Source organism: Ammospiza nelsoni, chromosome 1 (assembly GCF_027579445.1).
Source record: "Ammospiza nelsoni isolate bAmmNel1 chromosome 1, bAmmNel1.pri, whole genome shotgun sequence".
Taxonomy (NCBI): Eukaryota; Metazoa; Chordata; class Aves; order Passeriformes; family Passerellidae; genus Ammospiza; species Ammospiza nelsoni.
This window is the reverse complement of record NC_080633.1, coordinates 111,606,754-111,633,141: the sequence shown is the minus strand read 5'-3', so window position 1 is coordinate 111,633,141 and position 26,388 is coordinate 111,606,754. Positions and strand designations below refer to the sequence as shown.

The 26,388-nt window shown below is 39.4% G+C and overlaps 1 protein-coding gene across 1 annotated transcript in view; it reads right to left on the bottom strand.

Annotated features, from left to right (window-relative positions):
- Positions 1–26,388, bottom strand: part of DTNA (dystrobrevin alpha) — a 223,754-nt gene that overhangs the window by 80,598 nt on the left and 116,768 nt on the right. The window contains exons 2-3 of the mRNA XM_059484235.1: positions 17,134–17,201; positions 11,289–11,369 (exon numbers count right to left, since the gene is read on the bottom strand). Of these exons, the coding sequence (XP_059340218.1) occupies positions 11,289–11,369; positions 17,134–17,200 (148 nt within the window). The 5' untranslated portion in view covers position 17,201. The remainder of the gene's footprint in view (positions 1–11,288; positions 11,370–17,133; positions 17,202–26,388) is intronic.

The window sequence follows — 26,388 nt, the reverse complement described above, 5'->3', positions numbered from 1 at the left end:
AAAAATCATTTAGGGTTGGCCAGACTGTAAACAGCAACAAGGTACAGAACATTAATAAAAGATGAATTGTGCACTTTCTTGAATATAAAAGATGTGATATTTTACATATATGCAAATTCTTAAACTGATCCTTATTCTATTAATTTAAATATTTTCTTATGTAATGTGGACTGAATTTGACCCATAACATTTTCATCTATTAAGAATAATTAGAGAAGTTTTTAAGCTGAACTTAATGCTTGAGTAAACAGTCTGATACCACAACTGCATTTTTCATCCCCAGAGCAGAAGAGACATACTAAAGACTATTACCATATGCTTCCCTCTTCTGAAGAGTTTGGTTCAGTCCAGAGGGCTCCTGGGACAAAATCCCAGTACCAGTTTCAGCTGGTGAGAGTGGGAGCACTGCTGTGCAACAGGACATTCATGTGACACACAGGACTTTGGTGAAAAAGCATGTTATGCCTGAAGTCATAAGGACAGTTCAGACTGATCTTATTAAACCTTTTGCTGAGATTGGTAATCAAGTTATTAATTACTGTCATAGGCTCCAGCTTTCATAGGTATTTAATAATGTATTACATTGGAAAACAATGCAATTTATTTGCCCCAAAATCTTCTGGAATATGAGCTATAATCAGCTTGGAAAGATGGAACCTGGTATCTGGAATATCCATTTCTGGGATATCAATTTCATTTGAATAGGCAGCTCTTATTCAGAGAAACTGTCCAGAATATTTGACTAAACTCTGTTTCAGTGTTCACACAATCTTTCCAGATTTTCTCTCCTGACATTACTCACATTCCAAGCAATGTCTTCTGCCAGAGTGGGTCGGTGCTCCATCTCCCCAGCTGATTCATTCCCTCAGTAACCACGACTCCCAAACCAGAAGGCAACTGCAGTGCCTCCCCTTAAAATACCATGCTCTAAAACTTCCCATCTCTTAAGGAAATAAGGACTAGGCCAAGGAGAAAAGCTACAGCTGATACAAACATAGCTCAACAATCAGCCACACTGAGAAAGGCAACAAGACTGCAGAATGTGAAATGGCAGATAAATGAGATTTAGGTGAAGTTTTGCACATCCATCCTCCCCCGTGTGTGACAGAAGCTCTTTAATGATGTTGTCAGGGCCCCTAGATGGAGTAAGAGTCTCGATGTACATGGCCACTTATCTGTCATCCTTTATTTTACACACACAGTCCTTAAAGACATCCTGCAAATCCAAGACAAAATAAAAGAGTTTCAAGGCAAAATATAGATGAATGAACTGTGGAAAATTAAACGTGGGGAAGATCAGGACCTTTACAAGAGATGCAGGATGATACTAGTGTCAACTTCATTTATCAGAAATTGAGTTCAACCTCTTCAAACAATACACACTGAGAGACTGATTCATTCCTTCCTTTGGGCCATAGTGATGTCAATGAGTTCAAAAGAGTTACTTTCAATTTACTCCCTGTCAGGAAAGGAGACATCCATCTATCCATCCACATGGACCAAAGAAAAGGCTGAGCAGACAGAGAACTTCTGTGGAATTAGCCTACACTTTTCTTGGTTAAAGGGCCAAACACTCTGCTAGAAAACCTCTGCAGCCAAAAATAATATCACAGATACAACTCAGTCTGAATTCAGACTAGGAGTGCCTTGGTTCAGCACAAGGAAAAAGGCCTCTGTAAAGCCATTGTATATCACAAACATTATTGTCAGGAAGCTGAATGTCCATTGTATAGAGACCCAGAACTGTATTAATAACAATACCCACTGAGGACATAATATTGTGCAGTCTCTTCACACTTATAAAAGCAGGAAATTATTTTTATAGCCAACATCTTCTGTTTTCACAATTTGTCCTAGCATACCAGATACTTGCTGTATGAAATCTTCCACTAAGACTTAATGAAAATAAAACTAGATGCAGTAAAATATGAAATAATGGCTAAGTTATAGCTTCTAAATATTCTGGGTGTTATGAAGTTGATCTATATTACTAGAGTTACACAAACTTTTAATGTAAGTGAAAACAAATGAGCATGCAAAAAAACCACTCATTGGGAATTACAGGGGGAGAGAATTATAAAAAAATGACATCAGGTCCCACATTCTGATTTTCCTTCTGGGGACTGTTTGCTGTCTTCACCCTGAAGGATCCCATAATTGCTAAGAACATTCACCACTGGCTGTGGCTGGCTTCCCAGTGGGCTGGCTCCACAGTGGGCTTACTTGTAAAAGTTACTGGCGACAGGAATGAGGAATGGCTGGATATAGATCAAGCTTTCTGTGTCAGGTTGTGATGGAGACCACTGTTTAGGCAGGAAGATGGTGCAGACTGTGTGGTTAAGGTGGAGAAAGCTGTGTAGTACCTACTCGTTCTCCTGAGCTGACTGATGGCTTAAAAACCAGACACAGGGTAAAAATTCAGCAAATTCCCAACTTGGCAGATGCAATGGAGAAGGAGTTCAAAAACATGAGGAGTTCAAAACAAAACCCTTCAATTTATCTACTGTAAGGGTTGCTAAGCATTGGAACAGGCTGCCCAAGGAGTTGATGGAGTCACCATCCCTGGGGGTGTTCAAGAAATGCCTGGATGTTCAAGACCAATGCTTTGGTCTTCTTGACAAAATGGTGATGGGTCAAAGGTTCTTTGAGATGTTTTCCAACCTAAATAATTCTGTGATTCTGTGAATGCAGTGCTACAACACACATATTGGGCAAAATAGTCCAGCTTATCCTGTAAGAATCTGCAAGTACATAAAAACTGTCCCTTAGTCTCTACAGAAAATATTTATGTATGGACTGAGCTCATGTATGGCTCCTCAAGAATAATTGCTTTGAGTCCAGAATGGAGACACAGGCCTTCAAGGTGAAGGTCCTTAGGAACAAAAAATTACCAAACTCACTGATAACTGCTCCAAAGATGACTTGTTACTTCTTTCCCCCCTTGCCACATAAACAGGCTGTCATACAGAAAAAAACCCCAAGAGAATCACCCGTACATGACAGGCATTAATGCACTCTGACACATTAGGGAGGTGCTCATGTGACATCAGGGCAGACCCAGTAAAAGACCCAAACAGGACAGATCAGAACGGCCCAAGGAAAGGGAGCAAAGGCTCAAGTGTAAGAGAGGGTTTGCCCAAAAAAAGGTTCTTGGAACCAAGAGAACAAGAGGAAAAGAGAGAGCAGACAAGGGAGTAAGGGTTGCAGAGAAGGAGATAAAGTAAATGCCACAGCTACAGATTGAGGGGAGAAACATGAGGGTGAATGAAGAAAAAGCTCTCACACAAAGAATGAGAAGATACAGTGATTCTGTGATCACCAAGGTATTGGTTTGTTTCCACTAAACAGTATCTCTACATCCATTTTGTCATTTTTAGACTGTCTAAAGGATTACCAAGGTAATAATAGTAATAATAATAATTAATAATAAATTTTCATTTGTTTGAAGAATTTATTAAAAGGACCAATGTGAAATAGGATACAAAAACTTTCTGGCTTGGGGAAACTAAGCCAAAGGCTGCCAGACAAAGGTGAGTGATGCCTATTACCAGAAGCAGATGTTCAGAGACATGAGCAGGGAACAGAACAGACTGTCCAACCTCACATGTTCATCAGGAAAGCCATCAGAAATAGCACAGTGAATGGCAGTCTTCACAGAGTTCAGGAAGTCAGTAAGAAGAGATTTTCAGCTATGATCCAATTACAAAAGCTGTCTGCATTCAGGCAGAGCTGAGCCACCTGTGTAGCAGAGGGCAGCATGTAGGTATACTTGTGACGTGACCTAGGCCACGTGGCTGTCACCTTCTGACTTAAAGAAAGCCAAATCAGTCATTTTCTTCTTTAAAGGACAAAATAATATTAGCTGACAATCTTCTGCAACTCCTGCTTTCAACAGGAGCCACTTGGAATCATGGGTATGTTTGAAAAATCAATCTCTAAGCAACTGGAAATGTAAGAGTTTTAAGGTAGATATCCTTGTTTCACTCCTTTTGACATTAAAATTAATTCCAAATATCCACTAATAGTTCTTGTCTGAGTCTTGGATGAGACAGACTTGCAGTGGCTGCCTTTAAGAGCAAATACTCAGGGACATCTGAGATAACACAACCCTCTTATATAACAAGAGTACACTTCATGCTAACACTGAAGAAAAGGCTGAATAGCAGTCCCTCAATGAACATGCCAAATATACAGGTTATATGCCAGCTCTCTAACAGCTATTATGATTGTCAAGCATATTAATAAACTTTTACAGTTGAAAGGAAAAGAAAATCTGAACCTATTTTCAGGATATTGTGCTCTGAGCGAACACTTACAGACTAAGGATTTGTCTGCAGGGAATATGCTAAATCAAGCCCTTTTGAACTTTTGATTAAATAATTGATGCATAATGCAGAATGTATAATATATGCATCCTTTTTCCATAGTTGCCTGGAAACCCATATGGAACAGTACTAGCAATTCCAGAAGCATTTAAGTCGTTGGTGAAGACAAAGGAACAAAAAAGTTTTAAAAATCATTAACTCATCTCTCTTTCCATTCTTCAAATACTGCAGGATACCAGAATTAGAAACTTACACAATGGTATCATGACTCTTGTAATATAGAGTGGCTTTTTTTTTAAAGCTGTATCCCTTGGAGCCATGTGAATTATGTTACTCACTGTAAGGGAACTTGTAAGACTCAGCTTTCATTAAAACAGAAAACAAAGGACACAACTGATATTTCTAGCCTCTACCTTTATGTATTAATACTAAGCAGATTATAGAATATACAAGGTGGTCAACAATGAATAACAAAAATATGAATGCAAAATGGTATTTTTCTTTCCAAATTATAGGATTTTAAGCAAATCTCATAAAAGACTGATCAGTCAGGGTTTAGAAGAATATGAGACTCCCATGATCACAAATTCAAGAGGCAGATTGCTTCAAATTGCAGCCAAGCAGACCTTTTGCACTTCTCAAGTAGGCAACACTGCTTGTCATTCAGTTTGATTGCTCTGTGACCCAGCCTGAAACTATCTTGTGCTTTATTGCTTCCAAGATGAAATGAAAAACAGAATAAAACCCAACAATAAGAATAGAGCACTAACCATGGAAACTACAGTGATGAAGAATTAAATTATTTAAACTAAACGATTCTGTAATCATCATAATTTGAAGTCTCTGTTTCTGATGGTCATTCTGAGTAAAAGAAAAGAAGGGGCAAGCACAGAATTGCATGGGCTGTACAGTACTTGAGATGAGAAAGGCAGGACAGTGACAGTGAACACCCCCTGCCATGGCAGGGATCTTCACGGGATTCTTGTGCCTTTGCACATTTGTTGTGCACTCTATTTGAGAAAATCAATACTCACTGAGTCAAAGGATGAATGTCTTTGTACTACACTGGCAAGAGGCCTCGTTTGAGTTAAGAGAAGCAGTTACATGGTCCTAAATCAATCAACATGTAATTATGAAGGATTCGATGGTAAAACATCAATAGGACAGACTGGAACTCTCGTGAGTGTCCTCTAGCTTTGTTTCTAGGGAACTCTTTTGGATGTGTAAACTTGGTGCAGATTTTCTCATGCAGAAGAAGAAAGTTGAACCTGGATGTCCTGTTAACTTCCTCAGTCACTGGATAACACAAAGGTCACACACCATTTCCAGTGGAATCAAGACTTACTTGTCCTTTCCTTTTACTACAAGTACCAGATAATGTGACTTTTCATTTTGTGGTGAATTGCATGTTGAATGGGATGAGATAAAATGATACATTAAGTGTCAGCCCACCATAGAAAAAAATACAGTCAAACCCTAAGCCCTAGCAATTTTATTTAGGTTAAATCAAATAATTTTTTAAAAATTGCTTGCTGTGATGATGGGGGCCTGTAGCTCATACAGGCTGATCTCATCATTTCATACCCAGATAGTCAGTTTCTAGGACAAGCCCATTTTCAGCAGCTTGCTGTAGCATTACAGGAGGTCTAAGAGTACAGACAGAAAAGAGCTTTAAGAAAAGCACCTAAAAATAATGTAATTACAGTAACTGTCATTCATTTTCACTAGGAAATTATTGCATTTCAGGAGGGGAGAAATTATCCTAACTTAAAACAAATGTAAAAAGGCAGATCAGATCAGGGAAGCACCCAAAAGCATGTACAGAGATTAAGCTGACATGCCTACATGCCTCAGCTTGACTGCACAAGCCCAAAGGAAGCAGAACAAAGGGAAGTGGAGGTGGAGGAGACTGCTTTGGACATACATAAGGATTCCATCACAGTCATGGCAGCTGTGCTCCCTATGAATAGAAAACAAACTGCTGTACTACAACCCAGATAGGCCAAAAGAATTAAACAACAACAAAAAAAATCATTCACACTGAACAATATTGAAGGGAGAAACAAAGACACCAACACCCTAAGGTGTTGAGATTAAACTGCCAGAAAAACAAGCTCCCTTTTTGTCTGCTTCAATTAAGCCACATGTTACCATCACCAGCACAGCTTTTGATTCACAATTTCAACTGTCAATGGTTTATTCTGATCTAGAGAAATCAACAAAATCTGCTTTTGCTGTCACAGTCACAGAATGATCTCACAACACATTTAGGATAGTTCATCAAGGACAGGAGAAATTTTCCAGCCATATAGTTCTGTATTAGTGAGTGATATTTAATGATATAATGGTTTTTATCATGATTTGTTGTTATATCTTACTCTTGGTTGTCACAATAGCCCAGAGGGAATTTGCATGTGAATGTGGTATTTCATCTCAGCATGTTAATAAACTCACTGAGAAAGAAGAGTTAAAACAAATCAAAGGCACAATGATCCCTGGGAAAAATTATAAATTGTGGGGTTTGGTGGTTCTGGATACTGGTGGATGTCAAGAGACAGGTCTAACTGCTGTCATTGGTCTTTCATCCTTGTTTTAGGAAAGCCTAAGATGCTTCTGTGCCTGGATGCCATGGATAAGCAGCAGCAAATCAACTCTGCCAAGACAGCATTTTCCTGGCAGTAAGGGGTGCTGAGCAGGAGTTGTGTTTGCTGAGAATGTACTCAGGAGCTCCAGAACCTGCTCTGATGCACCTGCAGAGTAAAGGACAATATTCTCCTGTTTGACTTGGTGAGAGCAACATTGGCTCATAGGGTTTTCAAGTTCTGTGACTGTTTCAGACCTCACAGTGCTCACCTGTAGTGTTTCCATCTCCCTCCTTGACTCTTGCAGTGTGCACTGTCTAGGACCATCTTTGAAGCACATTTACAAAATCTATATGATAAAGTCAGCTATTCCCATTTTGTGTATTCTGTACAGTACAGACTGGAATAAACATGCAGCATGTTTCATCAGGTACCTGCACCTGCTTCCTAGTTGCTTTTATTACCCCAAATAATAAAATTTAACCTCAAATTATTAGGATGCTGCTATTTCCAAGACTATATCCAAAGCCATCTGCCAGTAAAATGGCCACAGTCAGCTCATACACTCCTCGCTTTACACTGTGGGATTTAAAGATGACATAATCACCAGTAATGTGTTCTCCAAGGTCATCTGTCCACAAGTTTTCACATTCATTTGGAATATTCATGCCCAAATCTCAATATCTTCTCCAGAATTTAGTATTTATTTGATTTTTTTTTTCCCCAAAAAAGGCATCTATGTCTTGTGCTGGTATTTATAACTAAGGGAAGACTATTGCTATTGCAACAGGTCTATTGCTACAGGAATTCTGCAAAGCAATCAGCAAGTAGTCTGCAATTATCTCTTTGTATTCCCACCAAATCCTCAAAAGTACCTACATTACCTACAGAGTTTCTCTTTTCATTATTTCCAATTTTAGAAATTGTCAGCAGAAATAAAAAGCATAAAATTAGTTTATATTCATGGTGAATTAACAAGGTTTCCCAGCTTTTAGGATTTCTGCATTCAGAATTTTGCATGTCTCCTGCTTTTGGGATTTTTGTAACACATTGCATCCCACATTTGGGCACTTACCAGATTCAAAGGTGTGGCAACAATAATTTGTAAATGTTTTTATTTATTTGCAGTGCTAGCTTAGGTAAAGAGGAACACTTAAATTTGCAGGAATTTTTCTTTGAAAGATAACACTGGAGATTTTTCAAATTTATCTACTTTTTTATGAGTGCTTAAGAAGAATTTTTTGCTTTTCTGAAGAACAAGGCTGGACTGGATTAAATTCCATCCTAGTTGACAAATAATTGAAATGACTGATAATGATTTTTTCACACTTTGATGATTGTTTTTGAACTGTCACTTTAAAAGGCTCAGAGACATTTTTATAAAAGAAGTACCTTCCACAAACAGAATATTTTCTCAAAGTTGTGTAGAATTGTCAGAAAGACATATATTTGCAATTTTGAAGACTGTTCACTAAATATCTGCAAAGAAATCTTCTTATGAAAATGAAATAATTTTGCAAAGCAAATTATTTGATCAACAGTGGTAGTACTCAAGGTGCAACATATGTAGTGATATTCTGGTAAAAGGTGATAAATAGTCATGTTCTCTCTTATTTTTACCCAGATAATTTACCTAGTCTCAGGAGAAACTCTGCAAGAGAGAATGTCTCTCAGAATATGATTTTTGCCCATTGCACACTGCCTACTTTGCCAGTAAAACCCACCCTGCTGCTGAAGGCTTCAGCAAAAAAACTGCTTTTGTACTGAGAGAATTCTCAAAGGGAGGCCAGGAGATGAACCTGTGTCTGTGTCTGCATTAAAGGCAGCAGAAACAAACAGTGCACTGTGTGTGATATGTAGCTGCCTGTTAAATGATATCTCATGACTGCCTATGCTAATGGGCACCTCCGGGTAAAAAAGATGGTGCTAATAAAGCCTCTGCTCTGCTTTCCTTGGAACAAACACTTCTGGCCCTGAAAGCAGCTCTCTGCTTCCATCCTCATACACCTTCAGCCCGTAGCCAAGAGCAGCTCTCAGCCATTTATTAAATTAGCTCTTTAAAAGAGCCCCTCAAAAGCAGTCTTTCCAAGCAATTTTTCCAGAGTAAGTCTGGGCCAATGTGCCAGGGCAGGGCAGGAGGGCACAGCTGAAAGAAGACAAGGATGGCTTGAGTGACAGGAGGTGCTATGCACTGGGAGTGGAGCAGAACTGTCTTTGAGCTTTTTTCTTGTTATAGTCTACCCTAAATGCAGCAGCACAGATGCAGCAGAAAGGTTTTTTTCCCCCATGATACCTTTTTCTTTTTTGTCTCATTACTGCTGGGTGGTGCATAATGACAGTATCTGTAGGGAGAAAAAAATCCCAAAACAGTAGCTGACATGAGCCAGAGGTCTGATATTAACCATTTCAAGGGCAGTGCTCAGTTAGTGGCTCTATGTTTAGCAGCTCTGTCTTGGACAGCCATTGCTTGAACACCTGCCAGGTGAATGAATGACTTCTTTTCCCATTGATAAGAGAAACTTATCTGGGAGAGCAGCAGTCTACTCGAAACAAGGAGAAGGAAACTGTACTTGATGGTGAAAAGACACACACAATCCAGCCTGTTCCAGAGCAGCAGGCACTATTTCTTAAGTGGCACAGAACCTAATACTTAGCATGACATTATAAGTTTCTCCTTTTACTTTTTTTTTCCTTAAGGAGAGAGTGATACAGTATAAATCTTTAAACAAGATCAGCAAATTACTCCTCCTAGGTTATCAATGGAGACCAGAAGCTGAGTCCCATCCACGAGCTACTTGGCACAAACTGGCAAACTGCAGGGCATCTGCACTAATTCTCTATGAGGAGAACCAACAACTCCACAAAAGCAGATCACAGCTCATAAATAAGAGGCACAAAATTAAAATTAAGAACTAGTATATTTTCAGCCAGACAGACACTTCCAGCAATGAGGCTATTTTTAGCCCTTGGGTTTTTTTTTTATTTGCTTTGCATGCAGTTGCACACATACTTTGCTACCACCATCCATTTAATTGGATACTTTTGTCACCTCAGACTACTGTATTCTGTTACCATGAAAATGAAGTGAAAATGTCATCCTCCTAAACATAAGATTTAAAAAAACCCAACTGAATGCAACATAATAGCGTCTTTCAACACATTTTCTCCTGAATGGGAGAAGCCAGCTGCTGGGCAGGTACTAACCCCCCCTGGGTTTTGTGTCTGGCAGATTGCTTATAATGTGATACCAAACCTTCAATTCATACTTCAGCTAAGGACATATTAAAAATATGAGAAGTGTGCTACAAAAGTGATTAAACTATCAGCTCCGTGGCTAATAACACAGTAAATACTCTCCAAAATATTTTTCATTACAAGTTGGCCTCTCCAGTATGTCTGGACAGCATAAGAGAAACATTTCTGTAACACAGACAGATGTAACCCCAAAACTAGGAACTTAACAGGATGGTAAATTTCTATCCACAGTGAGCATTTTTTAACGTACTTACCACTGTGTGCAGCACAAGCATAGCCAGGCTGTCATTCTAGTCTGTATGTGAGGACTAAAACACTTATTTTCTCTGTGTTGTCCTCTCCCTACTGCTACTGCTGACAAGAGTGCCCTTGGTTAGGGGATTTTTTTAAATTGGTGTGGAAAGGTCCAGTAAAGCACATATACCCAAATCTGCCTTTTTAAGTATTTGCATACTATTTTGGATGGAGAAGAAAGGATACACTCCATTACAGATTTTATACGTATTTCACCTTTAAAGCTCACAGCACGTGACTGTGCTAATAGAAAATGCAGCTGTAAAGGGAAAAAGACTGAATCTCAGAAGAGAAGTTAAAAAAGATCACTAATCAAGTGAGAAATTTCCCAATAAAACCTAGAGGGAGTAAGACAGATATGCAGAGATTACAAGCAGGTTCAGTCTCTCAGAAGAGCTGCATTTAGCTGGCCTTCTGGAAATAGAGGGGTGTCACCAACGTTGCACTTACTTTGCTGCACCCTAAATAGAAGAGGACTAAAAGCAGCATTTTTTCTCACAGAGCTGCTATAAAAGCATTTAATTTGCAGGGCCCTGCTGAAACTCACAAATGCTATTTCACAAGAACATTGGAGAATGCAGTTAACATTCTTATTAATTAAAGCTGTGGCCTGTATCCTGCCCCACCTTTCTATGACTGAATCACTGGCATATTTGAGGCAAGTTCCTTACATAAACAGGTTAATATTTGAAGCCTGCCCAGGCACTCTGATGAGCGTCCTTTGCAACGCCACATCACACAGCCTTGGATTGTCAGCGGTGCAAAGGACAGACTGCAGAGTGCAGAGGAAAGCTTGTAACAATGTAGGTGAGGGAAGTGCTGGCATACTTACAGTTGCATTTCTTCTGAACGAACCGAAGCTTGCATGCTGTTCGGTAGGTGGACAAGCGGATGCGATCCAGATCCTGAGCCCCTAGTGGAAGAGAAGAATGGTGACGTTTGGGTGGAATATGACCTGTGTGTCTCTTTGCTAGCAGGGAAGCCAAGGAACAAAGAGGACACACGAGCTACCTCGGTTTAACAATTTTCAAGGCTCTTTCCTTTGCAGAGAGAGCAGAGAGGAGTGAGGAGTAACAAGAGAAATGTCAGGAGCTACAGTGTTAAAAGAATTTTAGAAAGGAAGGCAAGGAATAGTCAGCCCACTGTGTCTGTCACTTTGAAGAACAATCTGGTCAAGCTGCAGGCTAAAAGACACACTGGCCAGGCTCCAACAGCAGGGAAAACCTCAGCTGAATTTTAATATTCAGCAAAAAAAGCCCATAACAAGTATCTTTAGCTGACATGCCACATCAGGGCAAGGTATTGCCAGCAAACCCAGAAAACATACTGTGCTGTAACATAAAGATTTATGGCAATCTGCAGAAGGGGGCAATGGCAAGGGTGTGCAGCCTTTCTCCACTTTGAGGATGTATGTTCTCTGCAATGGAGACCTCTGAGGGTCAGCTCTGTGCTCCACACAAAGCTTGGCCCTGGCTGCTGCAACATAAAGATCCAGCAACATTTCCAAACATGTCCAAGAGATGGGAACAAACTGAGTGGCAGCTCCCTCACAAACAAGGACAGGACACAGGGGCCAGTGTGGGAGCAGAACCTGGCACAGTGTCCAACAAACTCATCCAAACAAGGTACAGTCAAGAGAGGAGTGGGATACAGCCCTGCTTTTACACAGGCTTCCTAAATGCTTTGAGATTTCTCAGCTGAACTGCAGAACATATGGCCACGTTGGCATCTGTAGCAGGATACTCTGTCTAAGTGGGGGTAAAACAGCTCAAATTTTCTCCCATTTGCAAAAGTTATCAGTGATGGATGGAGAAGGTGGATCATGCTGCTTCAGGTGTTTGGGAATGCTGAGACCAGCCTGACTTCACAACCCCAAAGCTAAACCTTCTGGGGACATGAGAAACAGTCTTGCCTGAGAGAAATCAGCACTGCTGAAGATGTGGCACACAAAGTTCCTGATAAAGGAAGCAAGAAGTGATAACACTGATAACTTATCTGAGGCTGCTGAGCTGGCAAGGGAGCCTAGAAACATCTGACTGACAGTCAATCACTTTATACTATAAAAGCTCAGTTCCATTTTTTAATGGCAGGGACTTCAACACTTTCCTTCTGGATACATTTGTGGCAATTCCTCCCTTGACTGGGGACACCCCTCAAGGCTATTCCTTCAGGCCAAGTGGAAGAGATTTGCCCCCAGTGTTGATATGGGTGAGTAACACCAATCTGTACTTGATAATTATTAAGCTATTTTTGAAATTATTTATTTAATAAATAGTGACCAATACAATTAGTTATAAATATCTATACTATCTGGTAAACAATTTTGAATAAAATATTTTAGCTTAATTGTTATCATTATCACCAATTTAAATATTTATTTTATTTCTATGAATATATTTGGTTTGCTATCCTTAATCCTGCATGATGAAGTCATATAAAGTATCAATTACATCTTATAATGCTTAAGAAATAAACTCTTGACCAAGTCTGGGGCTAGGACTGGATTGAGCTCTACTCAGACTACTCTCTAAGAAGGAGTTTCCAGCGTGAGGGGGATCCTTTCTGCACCTTGTGACTCAATTGGAGGCTTCCTTCCCTGATAAATCTTGCCTGAAGCTTCCATTCTGCATGTGGCAGCATTGTTCACCCACACTTTTTTAAACATGGTCATCCTTCAGACCCAATTTTTCAAATGTGCTCTGGCCTATGACATGAAAATGAGAACGATACTCTCTATTCTCCCCAAATTCTGCTCTTTTCTTGACCAAATTCTCCCACACCATCTTCCCAAGGCTCCCAGCTACTCCCTTTTGCCAGTTACACCATCTGCTCCTAGGAGAAATTACCTTTGACTACTTAACATCAGGTATGGGAAGTATTTTTGTGAGTTTTTCCATCATCCCCTCTATTGTTAAAATGATACAGGTTTTTCCCTTCTCCATTGGTATCTCATTGACAGCTTTAGGAAAATTTCTTTGTAGGTGAAAGGGAGGATAAAGCTTGTAACACTAAGCTTTTTTTTTAAACAGGAAAAATAAGTAAAATTAATGTAACTTTTTCCCTCTTCAGTGAAAGCTATCAATAAACTTCCAATGCTCCTTTATAAAATTTCAGCCTTTTAACAAGGTTTTAAAAGTGAAAGCAAAGTGAGACTCTGGCTCACTAAGCTTCTGAGGTTGCAGTAATAATTCTAAATAAACAAATTTGTAGGCAACACTGCTTTTTATTTTCTTTTTTACTATTTGCACACATAGTGGATGGTATTATTTTGATATTATTTGGGGAGTAGGTGTTGCTGAGACGACCCTGGAATAGACAATTGAATTTTGTCATGATTCACATTTTGCCACAGTCAGAAATCTGTTTGTCAAATGGCTTCTGTAGAAAAGCGCCATCACTTACGTGATGGAGAGTTCTGCTAAACAAATGGAAAGATGTCCAGGACTGAGCACAGCGAATGAGACAGCAAATTTGTAACTTCCCTACAGGACTGCCAGTGGCCTCTCCTTTCTTCTGCCTCCTGGCAATGCCTCACTCTGTCTCCTTTGAATATGCTCATGTCAAGTAACACTGATGGCAGTTTGCAAAAATAACAAAGGGACACGCTGCAACTTTGGCTGCTGTTTTCTGGCTGGATAATATGTGCCAACAGTGATGCACATTTTGAACTCTTCATCAGTGTGGATACACCTGGGCATGTCAGGTCAGACTAAGGTAAGACTAGGACCTGGTGGCTTGATATCCAACAGAGCATTGTGAGTTATAACACAAGCTTTAATCACGGAACTCTACAGAAGGTGATAATAATAATGATATCAATTCACAAATGTTTGTAATTTGGAACTAGAAGGATGCCTCTTTTGAAAGAAAGGAAACAAAAAGGGCTGAACTGGACCTCTCAAAATACAGGGAAATCACAGTGGTCCAAATTTAAAGTCTGAATCAAATCCTTCAATTCCTTGTTCAGGACAGACTTCCCACTTAAAAAGGCTTGAAAAGTTGGACTTCTTTTTTTTCTGTTTTTTCCCCCCTCTTTTCTACCTTGTGTAGTCTGGAGCATGACCCACTTTGTACAATTATTGTGAGGTTTCAATCACAGACTTGCAGATGTAGGTCCCAAGAACTGAAAACACTGGCAAAAGCCTTTATATTATGAATTTTCTTCCTCTGATATTGGCAGGTTGTGGAATTTACCTATTGCCACAGGCTTATGCCTATCAGAATGTTAAGAAGCTTCACATGGCCCACAATATGTATGGCATCAGGAGCACATGGTTTTTGTTACACATAATAAAGTGTGGGCTTGCACACAGCTGAATGCAATCCTAGGATGAATTTTGGTTTCAGTGATGTGCACCCTCCACACACAGAGGTGTCTGAGGGGCTCTCAGAATGCAAAGGTCAGTGTTTTATGAAGATGGCTAAAATACATTTAGTTTTTCCACAAAGACTTAATATTTTCCCCTCATTTTACCTAGTTGGAACATCCAGTTCTCTGTGTACACAGGCAGTAGGTGGAGGAACAGAGGCAGGCAAACAGAAAAGGGAAGCACACGTGAGATAAACCAGACTGAAGTAAGTATGCCAAAATACTAAAATGTGAAAGAAGAAAATAGCAGACTGTAACTACTGGTGTGTAATACAGGAAAATGGTCCCTCCTCTGCCTCCAGCTGGTGATCTTCCCAATACCTCCTTAACTCCTGCTAAACAATCCAACATCAAAAGAGCCTTCAAAACTGTGGAAACAAACCACAAATTTTCACAGCAAAGTCCTAAATATTTTAGGAGTATTTAAAACTATTTGAAATTAATGGTACCTATGTCACTGACTTGAGCTGATAAAAATCAATGCCCCTCTGTAATTATAATTAAAACTACAGTATGTTCTGCTAATGGACAAATGCATTTTTTGATTCTGGCCAAAGTACAACACCTCCCTCCAAGGTTCCAAGGTGCTGTACACAAGAGACAACTGAATGAAAGAATATCCTGAGTTGGAAGGGACCCACAAGAATCACTGAGTCCAACTCTTGGCTCTGCACAGGATACTCCCAAAAATCACCCCATGTACTTGAAATATTGTCCAAATGCTTTTTGAACTGTCAGGCTTGCTGCTGTGACCACTTCTCTGGGGAGCCTGTTCCAGTGCCCAAACACCCTCTGGGTGAAGAATCTCTTTCTAATACCCAACCTAGACCTCCCATGACACAGCTTCATTCCATTTCCTCAGGTCCTGTCACTGTGCACCAGAGAGAAAAGATCAGTGAGAAATATTCATGAGTTACAGCAGCAAGCACTGTGTGATACTAAAACAATTACAGGGCACAACAGAGCCAGTGGACACTGTGGAATGGGCCAAACCAGTTCTTGGTAGGCCATCCGAGTGGGAAATCTTTAATTTGGAGAGCTCAGATGTAGGGCTCACACACTGAATTCACTAGCACTTTCATTATGCATAACAATTCCAGTCCCAGTAATGCCCATCTTAGTCTGCCACCAAAGATCAGGGAGATGCTCTGTCCTAGTTTACTACGAGCCAGGGGACAAACAACAGGAGGCTTAGTAATTACACACAAAACTCAGGTAAATCTAGTAACAGAGTGACAGTCTCAAACTTGACAGCAGAACTTCCTGGAGAAAGAGTGGATTGTAAGAGAAATTAGAGATGACTGTCAAAAGTGCAGGAACATTGTTGGTATGGTACATCCCTGACACACTATCGTGCAGGGAGTACATGACTTCATTAGGAACTACAAAAAATTACACTGAAGTGAGGTATGAAGTACATGAGTCCCTGTGCTGTGTCTAGCTGAGATGCAGTTAACTTTCTCTAGAGCAGCCTGCACGGTGCTGTGTTTCAGATCTGTGGCTAAAATGTGTTGATAACACACCACTGTTTCAGCTGTTGCTGAAGAGTGCTTGCACAGCACTCTGGCTTTTCTGTTTCCTACTCTGTCCCCTCCCAGGGCTGTCTGGGGATGGGCAAGAGGCTGGGAGGAGACACAGCAAGGACAGATGCCCCACTTGGCCAAAAGGTTAGTCCACACCATATAATGTCACGCTCAGCAGTAAAAGTGGGGTAGGGAAAGTAGGGGGTGGGGAGTTTTGTCTTCCAAGGCAGACAAAACTTCCACTGTTCCACAGTGGCTGGGCATCAGTCTGCTTTTGGAAGTGGGGAATAGCCACCTTTGCATTACTGGCTCTTGGTTTCTGTTGTAATTTTCTCCCTCTCTTTCTGTCACCTAATCAAGTCTTTATCTCAAGCAAGGAGTTTGCTTGCTTTTGCTCTCCCTATATTCTCTCCCATTCTGCTGGAGGCTGGTGAGGGATTAAGCAAGTATGTGGGAGTTTGGAAGCTGCCTGGGGTCAACCCACTACAGATACCTCCAAAAAAAGATGTAGCTTTTGGAGACCTTTATCCCTCTTCATTGCAACCTTTGTACTCCATCATCTTTGTCTTAAGAAAACTACAGATAAATAATTCAATTAAAAAATCTGATGTAGAAAACCTCTCTTTCCTGCTTAGGTCAAATCAGCCCATTTTCGTGCAGTTTTGGTCTCATGATATTCATTTGTGCAAGGGAGATTTGAGGTGGAAAGCTTGCATAAATTTTACTGACATTGCATAGCAACTGGCTTGGTCTATCACAGCAAAACATTTCCAGGAAGTACTTACGCATTTCTGCAAACAGCTGCCTTCTTTCTGCCATGGTATTTCCTCTTTTCCCACAATCTTCAATCATTCTGGAAGACAAAATCATGTGCAAACATTAAGCATTATTCCCAGACTGAACATATGTACATAAGCATCCAAAATTGCTCCTGAAGAACCTTGGAGGTTGGCTGGTGCTCCACGTGTACCCGGTGCCTTTTGCCGGCGTCTCTGTGGCGTGCTGCGTGGAGAACCTGGTCCCCAAACTGCCCTCCATTCTCTGGACTCTGCTTTCAAGCATTTGTTCCCCCTCCCGCCCCTCTCTCCCAAAGGCAGTGTTCAGTTTTTCTGCTTGATGTAACTAACTGGCTTACATAACACAAGCTCTGAAATTCATTTTAGGTTTTCTTAAATAAGGAATCCTCAGTTTAAATTATGTAAGAGAGAAGAAATCATAAAAGATTCGGATATTATTTTATAGTCCCTAAAAGTATGTTCTAGCCAATTCTATGTGGAGGAGACAAAAAAAAACAAACAACAAACAACAGTAATTAAATCTCTACTCCATAACATAATACATGTTATTTACCCAAGCAAGCACTCTCCCAATATTCATTGAAATTCAGGGCAGTGTATCTCTGGTTAAATGAGAGTGCCTTTCACAAAAAGGCACAGAAGTAAGAATATATTTTCCTTCTGTTTTCAGATAAAAAAAATCTTTTGACTATTTTGAAGAGCACTACTGCTGGATAGAGCAGAGAGAAAAGTGACAGCTTCTCTCACAGACAGCATTCAAACTATAAAAGACCAAAGCTTTCAGAGTGAAGATAAACATCTTTAGCAGCACTCAAAAAATTAAAACTGGTGTCAGCATCACCACTTCCTATGGGTAATTACCCTGTCGAACCAATATCCTTTCCTGCCTGCCAAGTCTGGTTAGAACTTCTGACCTGCATTTTAATCTCCATCCTTATGTCAACTAGACTGTGTAAAATAACATCACACTACCCAGGTTACAAAGGAGATGTTCTATACAAGCCTGCAATCAAAAATACTGCACTGTATCCCACAGAAACCTCCATATGTATACAACAGGAAGGATGAAAGTACTGGATGCTGAAGTCTACCATCACCAAAGAACTCAAGACAGAAAATAAGTTTCCTTTTATTTCACAAAGACGGGAAGGCAATCACATAAGAGGTGTTTTGTTGTGGTTTTTTTTCCCTTTCAAACTGCACAGTTCAAATGAAGTGGTGGTACATTATAATTGCCTTTTCCAAGCAGCCTATTCAATTTTCAGGGTACTGATAAAGACTCTGCTAAAGTGCTATCTATGATGGATGCTTTGTGATGTGAGAAGCAGTCCCACTAGGAAGGGGACAAAGGGTATGGATGCAGCCTCTTTGCAGGGATATTCAAGTTCACCTCCTATTCAAGTAGGCTCCCATTTGCCCAGGAGTGACAGGGATGTGTGTAGCATGGCGTGAAGTCTGAGCTAATGTATCCTCCCTTTCTGCAGGGATAGCAGCTCTCAGGATAGTGCTTCACAGGAGTGGTCACTCAGCCTTTGATGTGAGGCAGCTGGGGTCTTGGAGGTGTCAGGGAAGACTCAAACCTCCCTGCAAAATGAGATACCTCAAGATATGCCAGGCCCAACTAGCATCTTAATTAGACAGCAAGAAGTAATGTCTTTTTTACATGAATCAGCCTTAAATCTCTTCCCATAAAAAATTAAAAGCGATAAAATTCCACTAACCATGGCTTGAGCTCCCCACTCCTTTCTGTTTCTAATGAAACTCATAGTAGGAGACAAATTTGCCATGGGAAATGACCAGATCTCATAGGACAGGTGAGTTAATAAAGCCCTTTGAAAAGATAATATCTTTTACTAGGCAGGACAGTTGAGTGAATTCTTCAGAGCAAACACAATTTTTGATTAATATTTATTGCTTGTAGAGTTGGTTATAGCCGTCATAATTTTCTCTGACTTCTCCTATATTCAGCATTATTCCACAATGTGCAACTTGTTTTCAGACCACATATTACCTGTGTTATTTGACTGAGATTGGGATAATTTGATTTTGGCACAAGGATGACATCATCTTCCACTTCTTGACACCACTGACACCTAAATCTTACAAATGCTTCTCCAGTTAATAATTTGCTGTTTTCATTTCACCAATGTTCTCTAGCATTTGTGAAGTAATTACTGCTCTCAGAGTGATTGCTACAAATTTTATCAAAAACATAAGGGGTGCAACTTTGTTCTTACTTGCCTTATACTGACATTTAGAGAAAAATATTCCTTAGCTATTGCTTTTAAATATCTTGCAGAGCATGGAATGTGGCTCACCTGTGACCTTATTCACCATGTGGAAGAATTTTCCCAGTCAAAATTTAGTAACAAAAAGTATTTTTCAAATAATGCAAATTGTACAGTATGTTTTCCACTTCCACCAGAAAGCCTGTTGTAGAAGTGTCCCTTTAGTGGAGGGAAAAATAATAATTCTTTAACTGTTTTTCTGTTTTCTGCAATTCATCCTCCTTTTACTTTTACTGTTTATATCTCCCCATATAAGAACATTCCCTGGACCTGATCATCATTTTTCAGAATGTCCCATTATCTTCTGAAATTGAATCACCCTTTTCACTGCTGGGGCTTGTGGGGATTACCAGGCCTGACAAATAACTTTATATTTACAAACACACAACTCAGGCTTCCTCAGAGAAGGAGGGAACTTCAGATTTATGTTTTTAGGAGTCTTGCACTAGGTATTTTGCAGATTTTAAAACAGTCTTCACCCAAATGACAATCCTAAAATTCTCTATAAGGGTATATGCCACTAAGCTAATGAGAACATTAATGGTGGCAGTATTTTCAGACAGACACATTCTATCCTTCTTTCCTGTCTTTTCCTGATAGAAAAAAGTGATAGATGATGCTCATCTACAGAGTATTGGTACTTCTGAATCGCCATTGGCAGGAATTCACTCGGCTGCATCTTCCAAGCTTTTCACTTGCATTTTAACTCTAGAATATGCTACAGCCCAGGCTCAACTAATGCCATTGTCAGGGTGCTGGGCATCTCCTTTTCAGCCCTGTTCCCTGTGACCCAGCTCACAGGCACACAGCTCAACTCTTCAGCTCAGATTGCAGACTCCTGCTTCGAGCCCATCATGTGTCCACCTCAGTCCCTGGGGCTGGCCCTGAGCTAATTAACTACAGTTGTGCTCCAGTATTCCTCAGTTTGCTCACAGCACAAGTCATGTCACAGAAAAAAACCAAAGTACAATTTGTTCTTCACAGGAGAAAAGCAAGTCACAAAGCAAATGTGCTTTGAAAAACAGAATACATTTCCAGAGACATAATTTTGAAAAATATTAATTACTGTATATATTTCTTATAGTAGGGATTAGATTATATTTGTCTTCTATAGGTTCCTTTCACTATCTTCTTCCCTTCACTTTTCTTCCCAGGAAATACCTCCTCCACTGCAGGTAAGAACACCTATTGTGTATCTAATTAAAATTCTAGTCACAGGCTAATTAGTAAAGTACCAATTAGAGTGGGATTAAGGCTTCAATATATTACAGACATTCCAAAGCAGAAATCTTTCCAAGTGTGAGGTTTCCAGCCTCTGAAAAAGATACTGTGAATGTTTCATTTTTACCCACGTTTCAAGCTGAAAACTTTTATGATATTAGTAGTGCTAGAAAGAAAATAATAAATAAACAAATAATATAGTTTGATTGGAACTATTTTGACTACAATTTCATATTCATGCTTATCATGTATCAGAAGCATAATTGGTCTATTTTTTAGTATACTTTTCTGGTTTATAAAATGTGGGTGGGAATATCATGTAATATGCATAACATGAGAACTAAATGCCTCATTTATCTTTCCTTTCCTGTTGTGCTGCTTGGATTATAAGCACTACAATAAAATTTCTCACAAATAAGTGTTTTTCTTGTTTCAGTATTTATAGGCTAAATAATATCTTTTATTAAGCCCTACTATATGTAATTCTTTTCATAAATAGTATATTTCCATTACATCCAATTTCTCGAGCTATGTCTGTGCCTGATAAAAATAATGCATGCTACATTTAAATCATTAGCTCCAAAAAAACCTATCTATCCTGGTTTAGGCCAGAATACAGTTCATTTTATTCCTAGTAGCTGGTACAGTGCTGTGTTTTGAATTTAATATGGGAATAATGTTGATAACACACTGTTGCTTTAGCTGTTGCTCAGTAGTGCTTACCCCAAGTCAAGGACTGCTCAGCTTCCCAGGCTGTGCCTGTCAGCAGGTGCACAAATGACTGGAAGGGAGCATGGCCAGGACACCTGGCCCAAAGTGGCCCAAGAGATATTCCATACCTCAGAGTATCCTGCCCACTACATAAACTGGAGACAATTGGCCAGGAGGTGCCAATCCCTCCTTGGAGATGGGCTAGGCTTTGGTCAGTGGGTGGTGATCCACTGTAGTGGGTACCACTTACCTATCTTGGGCTGTATCTCTCTGTCTCATTATTATTACTCTCTCTGAGTCACTATTAGTACTACTACTACTATTATATTTTGCTTTGTTTCAATTATTGTTTGTATCTCCATCCATGAGTTTACCTTTTTCCCCCCTGATTCTACCAACCACTGGGAGGGGTGGGGATGGTGGTGGAATGAGCCAGCAGTTGCATGTGACTTACTTTACAGCTGGGGTTAAACCACCACACCACAAAAAGAAGCGGTTGCCTATATGCCTGGAGAAGGCACTCCCCTCTGGAAAGCCCCACACATGTCCCAGGAGACCCAAAAATTCCTGACCTGAGCTGTGCACACGCAGTTTGATGTTTCTGAGAAGAGCCACCCCACTAGCACTGCCCATCCTGTTTGTCTGTGACAGATGAAGTGCCCCAGGGAGGCAGGACACACGCCAGCGAGGAAAACTGCCCACTGAAATTGATTAATTCTGGCATGAAAAATTCATCAAGTCCCATGTGATGGCTGTGATGCAGCGGGCGTTTGGAAAAAGAGGCTCCGAATCCCGGCCAGTGACACTTGTGACAGCCTCTCAGGCTGGACAAAAGCTGCTTTTCTGTCCAAGCAGGGACACAGGAAACAGAAACACCTCTCTGCCCCAGTCCTGTCCAGCTGAGCGTGCTGGGGCTCTGAAACTCTTGGAAGCATTTTGGGACCCAACTAGCTGGAAGTTTAAGTTCCCCCATTTGGTAGAAAATATCAACCAGGATCAAGCATCCTTTATCTGAGCAGTCTGTATTTCCCTAGTGAGGAGATCTCAAACTCCTGATACAGAAGTCATTTTTTCTTCCATGAAATGATGGAAGCTTTGATTTCTCTGGGAATTAGAAGCATTAGGATGCAGAGAAATGTTCTGGTTTCTCAGTGGCTATTTTTTATGCTGTTGACAAATCTATTTTCTATGCAGCTGGTCAATATTTAAACCCAGCTTTGAGCAGACAGCAATACCGTTTTTCAGCAGCGTAGGCTTCTTGTCTGCCATTGCTTGGGACAGTTTTATCAAAATGTCCTTCATACATAACAAACTGCTGTTTCTTTTCAGGATTTACCAGCATCAGAAATTTTGATTTATGAAAATGAAAGAGCCTGCTAGAGTCTATCTAACCGTGACTTTATGAGGAACTTAAAAGCTGTAGTCAACATCCAGGATTCTGTTCATGCAGGATTTGTGGCAGTATGAGAGAGGAGATTTTCCATTGATCTTTTATTTTCTCCAAATACAGCCGTGTTAGGCAGATCCTGCTCTGCTAACTACAACACTTGTGGCTGCTTATTTCAAAACGAACTTGGACTGGAGTGAGTTAAAAGGGACAGTAAGTGCTGGCTAAAACCATATTTCTGACGTCACCAACCTCAGCAATCCTTGTAGTTAATAATAAAAATCCTGAAGGGCCATTTCAGAGCCCTCTTCCCCTTAATGGATTTATTGGTGCCTTATGAATGTCTTGTTCCACATGTTCTAATGAACCAAGTCCCTAATAGGCCTCTCTCAGCTTTACATTCCAGGGCTAATCTTTGGCACTGTAATAAAACTGGTCAATGCTCTTTCCTGAGGCTAGCTATAATTGCATTGCACTCACAAAGTGTGCTTGTATTTTATCTAGATGAGATTTTTACAGTGAAGAAAGAAAACAAAAACTGTTGCTAAGTTCATCTCCAACATGAGTCTCAGCAAGTCTGATTCTTGTCATTTTTATCATATTTTTCAATTTTAATACCGCCAAAAAAATTGAAATTCAGTCTTGATTTATTCCTTTAGTGAAATGTGTTTTTGTTTTTAAGAAAGAATTTTCCAACATACTTTTCATCAGCTCCCCCTTTTGGGAGTTTTGTGTCCTTAGTGGGAAACTCAAAAATGCCTAATAAGGGACCCACTGCAACTCATTTCCATAAGGCACAGTTTGAATGCTGTGCAAATCTTATTTCTCAGGTCTAAAAAACAAGTGTGAAGGGATTAATAAAAAAAAAGGCATAATTTTGAGACAGAAAATATGAGAGTTAAAATATACCCATTTCATATTTAATACTGTATGGAATCAGCACTTTACTACAGGATGCCATGACAAAGGAAACAGCAGTTGTTTTCCATGTGCACCAGGTTTAGGAATTCAAAATCTTCCTAACTAGGCCTAAATAAGGCCCAAAATCCTTATTTTTCATCCATCCTTTTCATGGGTACTTCCAGCTTTTCTCTGCAACATGAAGAACTTCTCTTAAAGAACCTTACTACTCCAGACATGAAAGACATTTAAGAAAATGACTACTTGACACTTAAAATATACATGGGAAACTTTAAAAAGCTGTCTTACAGGCATTGCTTAAAATTTTTTTCTAGCTCTTTTTGAGTCATGCTTCCTGATACTACAAGAAACTACTTTATTGGATGAAATACAGAAGGAAAACTAATGTTCAGTGCTTCAAATATGTTTTCATCTTTTAAGAGCATAAGATTATCCAATAAAATAATTTTGGTCAACTCCAAAAATCTTTTCTCCAGGGCTTCATTGCCATCACTTCTGATAAACATTAGGGGCTGATTCCAGCTAACTGCTACAGATTTAAATGTATAATTTCAAAGTTCTATTCAAATGGGATTAAAAAGTTGTATTTAATCTAAATTTTATTAAATATTTTAAAACAATAAAGAAGATGCCAATTTCCTTTATATATGACCTTTTAGAGCCTTAGTTCAACTAAGGGGTAGCTAGAAATAACCTCCACTAATGGTCATTTATTTTGTGTTATACTCAAAACATATTCCTGGAAAAGAAGAAGCCCCCAAAACTCAGACACAAAAGCTGATGATATACAATACCAGATCCAATTTGTCTGATGTGTAAATATTTTTATGGAGTTTTCCCAGGAACTCATTTTGGAGCTGTATTTCACTGGTATTGTAGCTTTTCCTTCAAAATATGATTTTTTAAAACTATTTTTCTAAAAGCCAAGATCAATAAAGAACTGATGACCTTTGAACACTCAAATATGTAGTTCTACTCCTTTCAAATATGCCTTAGTTAGAGAAGGCATAATTCATAGACAAAACTGTAATGAAACTCAAGGGATAAAAAACTATAAGGACTATCACAGGAAGCATTTAATTGATAATGTGATACTTTGATAGTCTGGTCCTCTTTCTTTTTTATTTGCCATTGTAGAGGCAAAAAGGAGGCTCCAGGATATCAAATATAATTAAAATCCTACTTAGTCAAAGGGATCTTTCAGTTCTTCTTGTGCTGCCATAATTAAACCCAAATTCATTTGAGAGTAAGCTGTCAGTGATACAATTGTGTTAGGAAGCATTTATTGGCTTCTGCCAATTTTAATAATACAAGCTGTCAGTTTTGGTAAATACAGATTTGATGATTATTTGCTGTAGGACAGTAGGTACTTTCATGTCCTCAGAATTACAAAACCAACTAAATAAACCAAATGGTAGCTGCAGTAGAAAATGCATTCCTAGGAAGCTGAAATTATTGAGATCCTTCACATGTACTGGGAAAATCTCACTAAAATTAAGTACTGTGAGTAGTCAAACAAATTACTTAATAGAACAGCTACTGGCTTTGTGACCTTATCTGATGAAAAGTGTTGGCAGCCAAACAATTTATGCAATAGCCACTGATCCAGAGGAGTTGAAAAAAATCTTATCAGCTGGGATGTTTTCCATTATACAACTGACAACCAAGGAGTATTTAAGGTTTTTTTTATCTTTATGCCTGAAACAGATACCTTTGGGTTTTTTTCTTTTCAATTTTTGGAAATGTTACAACAAATAATAGATTTATAGAAAAGAAAGTCTGAACTATATCTAAACAACACAGCTAGAAAAAAGAATCTTTAAAAACAATCCCATGGAATTTCAAGTCTCTCCATCTCTATTTGCCAGAAAGGTAGAAAATAGATTTCAAATGAAAGAATGATGAGGCACTGAGGAAATTGTTCAAATATACTCGTTCATAGTGGTAGCTGTTAATTTGTCCTGAAGCTCAGTGAGAGCAGGCACTAGGACAGAAGAATGATACCAGGATGGGAATTAAGGCATTTAGGAGCATTTTGGGTTAAGTATATACCTTCTGAGACAAAGAAAGCTTTGATTACTGCATCTGTATGAATCTCACACAGAGAGAAATCAGATCCTTAATGCAAGCAGGAGCAGCCTCCAGGCTGATCTAATTAATATCTGAAGAAGACATTTTTAGCAATTAGCTGCTTTAAGGGCATAAAGAAATGTAAGATTTTATCTTTTTTACCTGGCTGTGAGTGGCCCTTGGGTAACAGGAATACAACTTGATTGTTTTGGTGGCTGCATTCAAATGATGATGCTTTGAAAGCAGATGTCAACTTGTTAACTTTAATTCTGTTTTCAAGTATCAGATCTCATTGAAAATCACACCTCTATGTCTCTAATTTTGTGGTGGAAAAAGAAATTTCACATGCATTTTTAAAATTATTTCACTAGGCAGCCTTAGTTATAAAAAAGTTCAATCCTCAAGATACTCAGTTAAGATACTAACTCTGCTGAAGTCATAATGAGTGAAATGAGGGTCTGTACATTCCTGTCCCCTAAGTGCCTGCCTGCATAGCCCTCAACAACCACACAAGCAATACAGCATACAGTCATTATACACCACAGGAACAGAACAGGTAGGCTGGCAGTACCACTGGTAACAGAAGAATCAGCAATAAAAACCAGCAATGGGATGCCTACCTTTGTATAGAGCTTAAGTGACAAG